At 41.5% G+C, this 12,128-nt stretch overlaps 1 protein-coding gene across 1 annotated transcript in view; it reads left to right on the top strand.

The window, feature by feature from the left end:
• LOC141082974 (uncharacterized) overlaps positions 1-12,128 on the top strand; it is a 59,506-nt gene that overhangs the window by 15,426 nt on the left and 31,952 nt on the right. Inside the window, exons 3-4 of the mRNA XM_073567067.1 lie at positions 1,186-1,497; positions 9,290-9,592. Coding sequence (XP_073423168.1) covers positions 1,186-1,497; positions 9,290-9,592 — 615 coding nt within the window. The remainder of the gene's footprint in view (positions 1-1,185; positions 1,498-9,289; positions 9,593-12,128) is intronic.

A 12,128-nucleotide genomic window follows, 5' to 3' on the forward strand; every position in this document is an offset into this window, starting at 1 on the left:
TGAATGGTCCAGTGAAAAGCATACTGGTTCCCTGACTGAAGACAGCTGAGCGTTGGATGAATTTATTAGTTTTTTTTTATTTTTAACCCCTTTCTGGGACATTTCTCATTTTTTAAAGTCCAAAAATTATTTTGGAATTCTACAGTCAGAGTGCAAAACCTAAAAGTTTTCAAGATTTAATTGGTCCCTTTTTATTCATTTAATTAATATGAATTTAAATTAAAAAAGAAAACTTCTGCCATGCACAATACTCCATTAAAACAAACAAAATGATTTATTTTCTGCCATTAAATGTTTAATTATGTTTTATTAATTTGATGATAATTTGGCCTCAAATCAGTTTTCTCTTTCCAACAAATAAAATAAAATGGTTTTTTTTCTGCTTGATCTATTTTTATGCCTATGGAACCTGACGTAACGTAAGTGTTATTTTGTGAAATGTATGTTATATTCCAATTAAATTTGGTGAGTTTTATGTCTTATAGATTTATAGACAAATGCTGGAACCTGCAAATTTTTGTAACCTTCAAATTTCAAAATTTCCCTCCAGGAAAATATATTTTGACCCTTAGTAGACCAGGAAAAAATCCAAGCAACCAACGTCTCCACTAGAGAAATTTTTTATAGATGTCACAACTTTTTTTTGTAGTGTTTTGTAATAACAAAGACAATGGTACCATCTGATATGACACTGGACCTTCTGAAAGTGTTAATTTTCTCTGATATTACTAGAGTCAGAACTAGAAGCAAAAGTGCAATTTGCACAATTATCTAAAAATGATGCTCAAAAGCAAAATGATTAGTTTATGTCCACGTGGCACTCATTATTTGGATTGCAATGCCCCACCGGCCCAGCCTAGACTTATAGGATCTTATCACTATACAGTCATTTCTCATAGACATGTCCAAATTTGTTTTGGGGCAAATTGAATTCAACACAAGTTGAATCTATTTTTTATGATTTGTTTTCTTTTGTGATAAGATATACAGTATATATATATATCCACCATCTCTCTCACCTGTCCCACCATCTGGTCCTCAACGCCATCCAGCTTCTCTTTTTCTCTTGTCTTTGACATCTCCACTTGACACCATGAAGGCCTCTAAGGTTGCTCCTTGTTCCACTTTGATTATATTGTACTTTTTCTTTCAGTTTTGTACAATTTTAACATGTTAATAATTTAGTTTTAGTAACTCGACTGTCGGCCAATCAACCCGAAGATGTGGTTTTTGCTGATCCGGGTAACTTGGTGAACTTCACTTGTGTTTCCAGTATAATACAAGGACCAAGACTGATAACCTGGTACCACAGGAGAGAACAAGACGCATGGACTGCAGTAAATAATAAGTCACAAAAAACTGCTTCTCGATCACAGGAAAATATCACTCATCTGGTCATAGACAATGTGACATCTCAGGATTCTGGGAGATATTACTGCACAGGTTTCAATGGAAAAGTTCAAGTCTTTAATAAGGGGATAACACTAATTACTGAAGGTGAAGTACCATTTTTTAATTTTATTTAAAACTTTTTGTTTTATTTTTAAACTTTATTTTACCTTGAATTGTTTTAACCATGACTTTCAAGATATATGGAGTAAAATGTGTGCATTATACACAAGATGCAAATATTAAAAAAAAATAGACAATATGAGTGACCAATTATGCAGAAAGGAGAAAATTTTAAAAAATGATAAGGACTTTTTCATGCAAATCGGGATGGCACTTTTTCTTTTTTTTATAATTTATTTCTTTATTAAAGAACAATATTAGCGGCAGTACAGCTGAAGAGTACATTTTAGAATAACATTGACAATAGAATAAGCCATTTAGTGCAAGAGAAATAAGTTCAACCAACATAGTCGAACCAAGACTTACAACAGAAATACAACGAGTTCAATAGTGTTAAATACTATGCACTGGGGTAGAGAGGTACCAAGGGAAGAGAGTGATTGTCATAAGTACAAGACCAAAGGATTCATGTGAGACTTTAGTGTTGTTGATAAGAGATATGAAATGTGAAGGTAAGTATTATCCTCAAACTAAGGGGTATAGACCTGTTGTAGGGATGTTGCTTATATGAAGTGGAGGCCGGAAGGACCCAGGGATCTGAAAGATTAAGTAGAGGCAAATTTTTGCCTCCAGGAGGTCCAAGCTTTTAAAAAGAGAGGATGTGAGTGGGTTTCCCAACTAGAGCGTTCCTCCAATCTGTAGATTAGTTTGATTTTTTCAAACCATTCTGAAAGCGGAGGTGGAGATGTACTCTTCCAGTGTGACGAGATTAAGTGCTTAGCTGCACTCAACATTAGGGCCAGAGGGCCATGTTTTTTTTAGCTTGCAGTCTGAAGTGGGGCAAGAAAGTAATACCTCCTTTGGAGAGAGGTTTCCATATATCAATTTTAGATCCATGAGTGTTTTGTTGACCCCTGACCAAAAATCTTTCAGGAGGGGACAGGTCCAGAAGATGTGTGACATGTTGCCTAATCCCGAGCCGCACCTCCAACACAATTTAGACTCAATTAATCCAAGATGATGTAGAAACTCAGGTGTCCTATACCATCTCGTGAGGATCTTGTAGGAGTTTTCTTGTAATAAGGTGCATCTGGAGAACCCTTTTGAATTGGCCAGAACCTTATGTGCTTCTGAATCTGATAATGTAATTCCCAATTCTTTCTCCCATGAAAGTAAGCAAACTGGTTTTGATGGACTAGAAGAGGAAACAATATTTTTGTTTATTCTGGAGAACAAACCCGGAATAGGCATAGGTAGTTTCAAGAGCACGTCTAACCAGGACCAGCCTCTGATCTTAGTGTATTTAGCATTGAATTTTGATAAGATTTCAGAGGCATGGGCCATTTTTATGAAGTTCTTCGGGAACATGCTAGCGTCCTCAGACCAGATATCTGATAACGAAACCTTTCCCAAGTCTAGCTAAGAGATAGGTTGAGATGGGAGGTGGCACCACAAATCAAAGATGTCATCATAGTTGGGGTTTAGAAGGTAGGGTATAATACTGATGGGTGTGAGTGCAGGTAACCCTTCAGATGTCGTACAAGTTTTACTTAAGTCAGCTTTAATTTTTAATGTGGTCAGGGTAATTGGATCTATTTTTAAATGTGCGGGGGGAGATACCTCGTTCCAGATATTCTGATGTGTATTTTTCCCAAGGAGGAGTAATTCCAGGTTATTATGATTCTGGGATAGGTAGGCATGTGCAAGTCCGAGCCACCTTTTGATGTGAATGGCTTTGTGGTAGGAAGTTAAGTCTGGGAGGTTTAATCCCCCATGTGAAGTCGGGAGAGTAAGAAATCTATGGGAAAGTCTTGATTTTTTAAACTTCCAGATATATTGTGAAATAGTTCTCCTGAGGGAAGAAAAGAAAATTTTCGGGAGTGGAATAGGCACCATGGACATTGTGTATAATAACTTAGGAGCGATGTATGTTTTTATTATGTTTATCCTTCCCAACCAGGAGACGTATGGGTGATCAAAAGACTTTAGTTGTACCTCGATTGCATTGATCAGTTTTTTGAAGTTTTCTTTGTATAGGTCTGAGGGATTCTTGGTGAGGAATACTCCTAAATATTTAATGTGGTGTGTCGGCCACTTGAACGGAGTCGTGCTCGTAAGGAAGAGGATGTCTTCTTACGGAGCCGATATATTTAATGCTTCTGATTTGTCCCAGTTGATTTTGATATCAGATAATTTGCTGAATTTGTGGAATAGCTCAATTAAGTGCTGCACAGCTACTTTGGGGTTAGTGATAAGGATAAGCAGATCATCAGCAAAGGCTGCACATTTCTGCTCAGTGTGCTTAACTTTTAATCCCTTGATGTCTGGGTTTTGATGTACTGATTGTATTAATGTTTCTATTACTAGTATAAAAAGAGTGGGCGAGAGTGGGCAGCCCTGTCGAGTGCCGTTTCTAATGTCGAAGGACAGGGAGTATATTCCATTAATTTTTACCTTGGCCGACGTGTCTGAGTATAAAGAATATATGGCTTTAACAAAATTGTTGGGAAACCCAAACTTTTCAAGTGTCTTCTCCATCAAGTGCCAATTTACACGATCGAAGACTTTTTCGGCATCCGTAGATAAAAGGATTAAGGGAGTTTTTGTTTTTAATGCATGATTAATGGAGTGGAGAATCCTGGCTGTGTTGTCCTTCCCTTCCCTCCCCTTTACAAATCCAGTTTGGTCAGGGTGGACCAGTTTGGGTATAAGGCCACTTAATCTGGTGGCCTAGATTTTTGGTCAGAGTTTGATGTCTGTATTCAAAAGGGAAATTGGGCGGTAGCTACTGCACAGCTCAGGATTCTTCCCCTCCTTAGGTATAATAGATATGAAAACTTCCAACGCTTGTTTGGGTAGAGGGGTGCCTTTTAGAAGTTCATTAAATAGATTAGATAAGTGTGGGGCAAGAATATCAGCAAATATTTTGTAATATATGATAGGGAAACTGTCAGGGCCTGGCGATTTGCCCTTAGGTACTGATTTTAAGGTGTCTAGTATTTATTTTATAGTGATTGGGGCTAATAATATGTCTTTGTCAGATGGACTAATTTTTGGCAAGTCAATAGAAGAAAGGAAAGCAGAAGTTTTTTCCTCTGCCTTCATGGGGTCTTTCATTGAAGCGGGCCTGGGCAGGTTGTAGAGGGCTTCATAGTATCGCGTAAATGCGTGGGCTATGTCGGCTGTCTTGGAAACTGTTTGGGAATTTTCATTTTTGATTTTACGTATAAATGCTCGATCTATCTGTTTTTTTGAAAGCGAGAAAGTGAGTTTGCTCCCTTTGTTGCCATGCATATAAAATTTCTGCTTACATTTTAGGTAAGTGTTTGCAGAGCGAATATTTAAGATATCCTTTAATTTATTGCTCAGAGTTTTCAGGGATTCTTGAGCTTGGGTTGCTAAGGATTTTTTATGTACAGTTTCAAGAGTATTAATTTGATGGAGAATGGAAAGCATTTCTTTATTTCTACTTTTTTTGGCAAATGGACCTAGAGCTATGAGTTCACCTCTTATGACCGCCTTGTGGGCTTCCCATACCATAGGAAGGAGACATCCGGTTGGATGTTTTCATTAAAAAACTGTTCTAATGTGTTTTTAAGTTTATTGAGATTTTTGTCATTGTCCAGAAGGGTTTCATTTAGTCTCCATGTTCCCATGAGCTTTGGAAGCGAGGCGGTAGTAATATCTAGATGTATGGGCGCGTGGTCTAATAGTGTGATTGTGCCTATATGGGTTCCCTTTATCAAAGAGAGTGAATGGTTTTGAATGAAGAAGTAATCCAACCTCTGATAAGAATTGTGCGGGGGGGGGGAAGAAAGTGTAGTCTCTCGTGTCTGGATTATTTGTCCGCCATGGATCAATCAGGTTTAGGGAATTCAGAGCGATATGAAACTTCTTAACTGCTTTTTGCGAGATATTTTTAGCTCCCGAGGATGAGTCAAAAGAGGAATTTAGAGTAACATTGAGGTCTCCCCCTATTATTAGTAAGCCTTCCTTAAATAGAGAGAGTGTCTCTAAAGTTTTGGACAGCCACAGGTCTTGCCGCTTATTGGGGGCATATAAGTTGCATAAGGTTACCATTGTGTTAGCCAATAAGCATTTTACTATAATGTAGCGGCCCTCTGGATCCGAGAGCGTGTCTTTCCATTGGAAAAGAAGATTTTTAGATAATGCGATACTGACCCCTTTAGAAACAGAAGAACTGTTGCTCTAAAACCAAATGGGGAATAGAGAACGGGATGTGTCAGGGGAGCGGCCTGTTTTAAAATGCGTCTCTTGGAAAAAGGCGATTTTTGTTTTACTTTTCTTTAGGAGCTGCATAATCTGGCTCCTCTTGGCTGGGGAGTTCAAACCTTTCACATTACAGGAAGCTATTGTCATACTATCTACTATGAATTGACTGGTCATATGATAAGATGTGTATGGAATCTGCTGTAAATGACAAAGATGGCACCAATGCATGAATTTCGAAATAACAATGAACACATCAAACAAACAAATATTAACAAGAAGAATCTGCAGCAGGGGGGGGACCCAGCTTCAATACGAAAGTCGACAAGACAGTCCATAAGGAGGGTAAACAGGATGTCCAGTGGTGATCTGCTACATAACCTAGAAGGCTGGATAAAATGCTTGGTTATAAGAGAAACATAAATGTGATTTGTGAAAAAGAGAACTTCAGAATAGAAGCGAAGAGAACAGTAACAAAGAAACAAAATCTGGCCAGACCAGAGGCGGATAGGTTGGCTTTTCAAAAGCCGGGGACAAGGGATGTCCATCCCTCCCCGTATCCCATCCCATCAGAGACCAAGCCGGCATCATTTTAACAAGTGGACAGTCATGAAATCAGGCTGCAGAGCATCCTTGATTTTGTTTCTTGGAGTTGGGAGAACCCGTCTTCTTCTGTGTGGACCAGTTCTCCATTTTTTGCAGCTGCGGGTAAGAATAACTCGCCTCTAAGGGCATCCAGGAGGAGACTTCAACTGGGGGAATCTTCAGGATTTCCCAGACTTTATGTAGGTCCTCCGGAGAACGGAGGGTGATCTGTCTTCCATCTTTTATGATTGAGATTCCAAAGGGAAAAAGCCATCTGTAAGGAAGCTTGTGAGATCTCAGTGTGTCCAGCAGGGGTTTCATCAGCCTTTTCTTAGCCAGGGTTGAAGGAGCTATGTCTTGGAAAATCTGAAAGGGAGAGTTGACTTAGAGGAGGGGAGCCATTTCCCTTGCCTTGGTGAGGATAGCATTCGTGTCTACAAAGCTGAGTAGGCCACATATGATGTCTCTAGGAGGGTCCGGCGGTTTTGGTTTGGGTTTTAGTGCTCGGTGGACTCTTTCAATGACTATCTTCTCCATTCTGTCTTGGCATATGTTTCAGAAATTCCTTTAATTCTGACATTCTTTCTCCTACTTCTGTTTTCTTGGTCTTCAATCGCCAATAGAGTATTGTTTAACTGTTGTTGGTGGTAGGAAACTTGCTCTTTTAGAGTATTGGCATGTTCTACCAGTTCCATTTGGGCAGTTTCAAATGACTCCACTCGGCCGCCTATGTGTTTTAGGTCAGATCTGATTCCTGCTATTTCCTGTAGCAGAGGCTTCATCACCTAAGTTAAGGATTTCTTGAGAAATGGCCTGGATATAGGGGAGCTATCCCGGGGACGAGATTCGCCGTCCGAGCTATTCTCACTCGAGTCTGAGGCATTAGAATCTAGATGATCTGTCATTTGGGTGGTCTGTTTTTTTCAGCGAAGGATGCTGAGGAGGTTTTTTCTTTAGATATTTGTCAAGGTCCACTTGTTTGTGGGTTTTGTTACTGTCAGGAAGCACTTTGGTACGCTCCTTAATTGTTTTATCCATATCAGAATTGTGAGCGTGTCTTCATAAAATCACCACTGGAACATCAGCTCAGTTAACGAATTATTATCTGAAGTAGCATGTTTGTCATTAAAAGAAAAAAGGTGGTGGTTTGAATAGTTGAAAAAACAAATGTAGTAACTTTAGTCTGCCAGCAGATGGCACGGGCTCACTATTTTTTTTTTTTTTTTTAGAAGATACACGTGTAAAATAATAAGATTAAGTTATTTTTCTTTTGCAAAGTAAGAGTAGAGGAAAGAAGCGTTTGTTTATCTTCTTGTCTATAAAGGAAGAAGGTATGTGCAGTTATGGGGAGATTGTCTCCCGGGTTGTTGTATGGCCAGCGGAGCCGCTGGAGGAGAGAGAGCTGGGCACAGTGCAAGCCCTCCGTCAGTTCCTCTCTGAGAGGCAGGAAGGAAGATGGCGTCTTGTCTTCTCAGACAGTGAGGGATCTGGCGCCAAAAAATTAGTCCCAGTTTTATAAAGAGATTGCCCCAGCTTATTTGCTGTCACTGCTGAGGGGGGGGTAGAGAGAAGGGACCGAGGCAAATAAAGGTTTTAAAGTCCCAGTTCTGCCCGTGAGTGGAGCTAATGGGGTTAATGGTAGCTGTCGGCGTCCACCCCAGACTTCTGAGACCGTGTCTCCTATCTCTGTCCGACGCACACCCGGCAGGCCACCCGCTAGTGCGCCAACCCCCCTCTTTGGATGCTCGCTCTCAAGAGCTTATTAACCCCCACTGCCTTTAGTTCAGGGCAAGCAAGGGGAGCGGGGCTGCCGGACCCTCCGCGCCCAACCTGCCAAGCGAAGGAGCCTGCCGCAGATGGCCCCGTCTCCCGCGTGCTCCCCGAGTGCCCATCTCTCTGCCCGGAGACACCGCAGACATTGGCGCTCCCATATCCTCCGGTTTTCCTCTCTCCCACCCGCCAAAGGAACTCTGCTCCCAGGCGACTCCCCGTCTGAGGAGGCCCCGCCAGAAGTGTCCCGGTGCCAGCCTGCACCGCGTCTCCCCTCCGTCCAGGCCTCTCCCAGCCGAGCTGAGCCCGCGGTCAGTAAGTAGCTCTTCAGGCAACCTTTTTCGGTGGCAGGGTCATGCCAAAAGGGTTCAGGCACACTTCTAGTAGAAATGGAGGAATTTCCTATTAATTTTGATGCTTTTTTGTGGTCTAGGGCCAGGAGCTCGATCACCACACGTCCTCTACTGTTCGTGCCTAGGCCACGACCCCGGGATGGCGCTTCTTCTAAGACCATATAACCATCTTTTGAGTATAGTAAACCACCGATCTCAGAAGTACCCTTGTTCTGATCTTGGTCTTCATTTTTATACAATTTTATTATTGGTGGTTCAGGTTGATCTTCATCACTGCACATACGGATGGCTACACCAGTCACAAAGCCGAGCAAAGTTTGTGCACTGGCACCAATAAAGCAGATGCACAAAGTGGTGTTCTCTGCGCAAGCTCGTCCTGTAAGCGCGCATGTGCAGAGAAGAGCTAGTGCTGACATACTAGGACAGCAAGAGGTACAGAGCATACTATCAATAGCTTTAAAAAGAATAATGATTTCATAGTTAGGACCCACTAAATCATCAATGAGGCCTAGGGCCATTTTGCTAAGGTATGCCATCACTTTCTAAAAGGTGGAGACCAAACATCTCAGAACCCACCATTCTAATGAAAATATGGGTTTGTGCACTGCTGATAGCCGAGAGTAACACAGGAAAATACAAAGTCAGGTCTTAGCCCCTTCATTCTCAGCATTGTTGTGGGTCCCAAAGGTCAACTTTAACCATCAATTGCAAACACTTCAACATTTTCTTTATATTAATTCTCTAAATGTTAGTTTTCTGGTCTCTGTGGGTGTACACACACTATTGTGATTTTTATTGATATCTGTCTACTAATACTTTGTGTTCCCCAACATATCTAGATATCACAAACTCTAGTGGCTCCATTCATCTTCTGACCCCTCTTCATTCCACCACTCAACATTTTCCTGTTCAGTTGGCTTGTGTAGTGCATGCTGTCTCCCCAAATGTCTACACAATCTGGAATATCTCTGGAGAACAAATGAAGGGCAGGATGATTTCTTGGAAAAAAGACAATGTGACCTGGATTACTCTTAATTTGTTCTCACTTTCTGAAAATATGTGGAAAAATGGAGAGAAAGTGATCTGTGAAGTCTGGTTTTCTGCTGCACCCATCACTGTTCATTGGAAAATACCACAAAGGGGTAAAATGTCAAATTCAATAAGATTTTATTGCATAGTAAAAATACTTTAAGAAAAAAATCTGCAACTTTATCTATCCATCTATTATCTATTTATTATCTATCTGTTGTCTGTCTATTATCCATCTATTACCTATCTATCCATCCATCATCTATCTATTTATTATCTATCTATCATCTATCTATTATCAATTATCTATCTATTTTCTATCTTTTTTGTCATCTGTCTCTTATCTATATGTTATCTATCTATCTATTTATCTATCCATTATTACAATGGTGATTGAAAGTTTGTGAACTATTCAGAATTTTCCATATAACTGCATAAATTTGAGCTAAAACGTGATTTTCATACAAGTCCTAAAGTAGATAAAGAGAAACAAATCAAACCGATTAGTCAAAAACATTACGCTTAGTCCTTTTTTAAATTAAAAGAATGATCCACTTTCAAGTGTCTGTCAGAGACAAATGATGGTAATGGGAAAAATGGAAATAAGCTAGCACAAAATAGGGTTTTAACTCTAAAACATACATAGAAACCAACATGGGTCTGCTCACCTGGTGGTGTTGCACCTAAGCAACTGTAGGGGAGTGGGTCCAGGAAAGAGGACCAATGGTGTGTCTGGGCCGGAACTAGGAGGGCTGTCACCTGTGTTCCCGGGGGGTGCAATTTCAGGCCAGCGCTGGCCTGTGACCAGTCAAAAAAAGGGACGAGTCGACTATAGAGCAAGGAACACACAAAAACAGGGGAAGCTTGGCGGGAAGAGAGTCTGCACGTAGGTGGGAGGAGCCGAGCAAGTGTCTCCCTTCAACCATGAATCAGCACATTTGGAACTGGAGCGTGAGCATCCGACCTTAGAAGACGTACAGCTTATACTGCACGACCAGAGATGAGACCTCCTCCAGACCCGCTGCAGAGCGCGACCCACGGTGCACCCTCGGGCGCGGCACTCCCTGTCCGTTGGACAGCACTTCCCCGCGGGCATTCCGCCTGGTGCCACCAGCCCCGATAGACTCGGGAGAAAGTACTGTGGCTGCGGCTCCCTCCCCGGGATCCGCAGGCTCCTCTATGCCACTCCTCGCGGCGGCTGCGGCTCCCTCCCTGATATCCATGGGATCCTCTGTGCCGCCCCTCACCGTGGCTGTTCCTCCCTCCCCAGGATCTGCGGGCTCCTTTGCTCTGCTCTCCATCGTGGAAGCCCCATCCTCAAGAAAGTTACGTGGGACCTGTATACACCCCGCGCCACCAGAGCGCAAGGACTTCCAGACCCTCCGGCAATGCTTTCTAGGCTGGGCACAGGGACTAAGGCACCCTCAGAACAGTTCCCGCACATCACCTCTGCAGGATGTCAGAGACCGATAAGTGACTCTCCGTTGTTTGTTCGCCTGTCACCGTGGCCGCATAATGGTCACCTCCCGCCTCGTGCTAGTTATCCTGTTTGGAGTTTGTATATTTGTATTTTACCTCCCTGCATGGAGCATTTGTTGGCAGCTTTATCCTATATATTCATATCAAACTCGAGTTCAACCCTTGCTCTACCTCCTGCTCGTTGCTGCATCCCGCGTACCTGCTAGTTACCACACAACATGTAACAATCACATGTATTAGCTGCTGTAGGACACTAGTCCAAAGAGGACTTTAGAGAGGGAACATATCTTGGTGAAGTGTCACTTGATCTGCTGCTGATTAATATATTAGAAAATTAGCCAAAGAAATGGTATTTCATCAAAAATCAAAATCCTTTTCTCACCATATATACCACAAATAGAACAATATTCTTAACCAAAAAGAGTGGTTTATTAAAACTTAACTTTTACTAGTTATATATATCTCAATTACAATTGCTCCCTGTCAGGGAAGGTCATCAAGAAAAAGTAAAATATTCAGAATTGAGAGTCCTCAGTGGTTGATACCTTTTAATGGCTAACTGAAAAGATGGTAACACATTGCAAGCTTTCGAGACTACTCAGGTCTCTTCAACAGGCTTAGACTAATACACAATTATGCACAATACAGCACAGAAAAAATGCAATAGATGAGACAAGTGACGTGAAGCAGAATTATGATTATGGGAGAGGGAGAAACATAAATATTGGACCAGTTCATAAATAAGGAGTCCGGATGTTTTATTGTCCTCTGATTGGGGTCTCATAATGTGTTGTGATGCCCCCACAAGGTCTTAGGAGCAAATTCCTTAATTGATGTAAAAAGACATAGATCCATGCGACTCAAGTGAAGATACTATAAGTCCATTGGCTCTTCTCCCAGACACCTCTGTAACATCACTGCAAGTACCCAAGGTGTAGGGGTAAGCATTTCCCTTTAAATCAAACAAATCAAAGAGCTCTGACCTTGCAAGTGATCGGTTGTTTTGATCGTCCAGGATGGCATACACCCTTCTGCTCTTTTCGGGCTGACCCTTAGGATATACGTTCACCAGGCATATCTTTGCGAATGACTTGTCCCAGAGGTCTTTTCCACAAACTTCTGTGCATGAATATGATACCTTGGTAGGACTTGCTTGTTCTGTTTCCTGCC

The sequence above is a fragment of the Dendrobates tinctorius genome, unplaced genomic scaffold, assembly GCF_039654945.1.
Source record: "Dendrobates tinctorius isolate UK_male_01 unplaced genomic scaffold, ASM3965494v1 ptg000019l, whole genome shotgun sequence".
Taxonomy (NCBI): domain Eukaryota; kingdom Metazoa; phylum Chordata; class Amphibia; order Anura; family Dendrobatidae; genus Dendrobates; species Dendrobates tinctorius.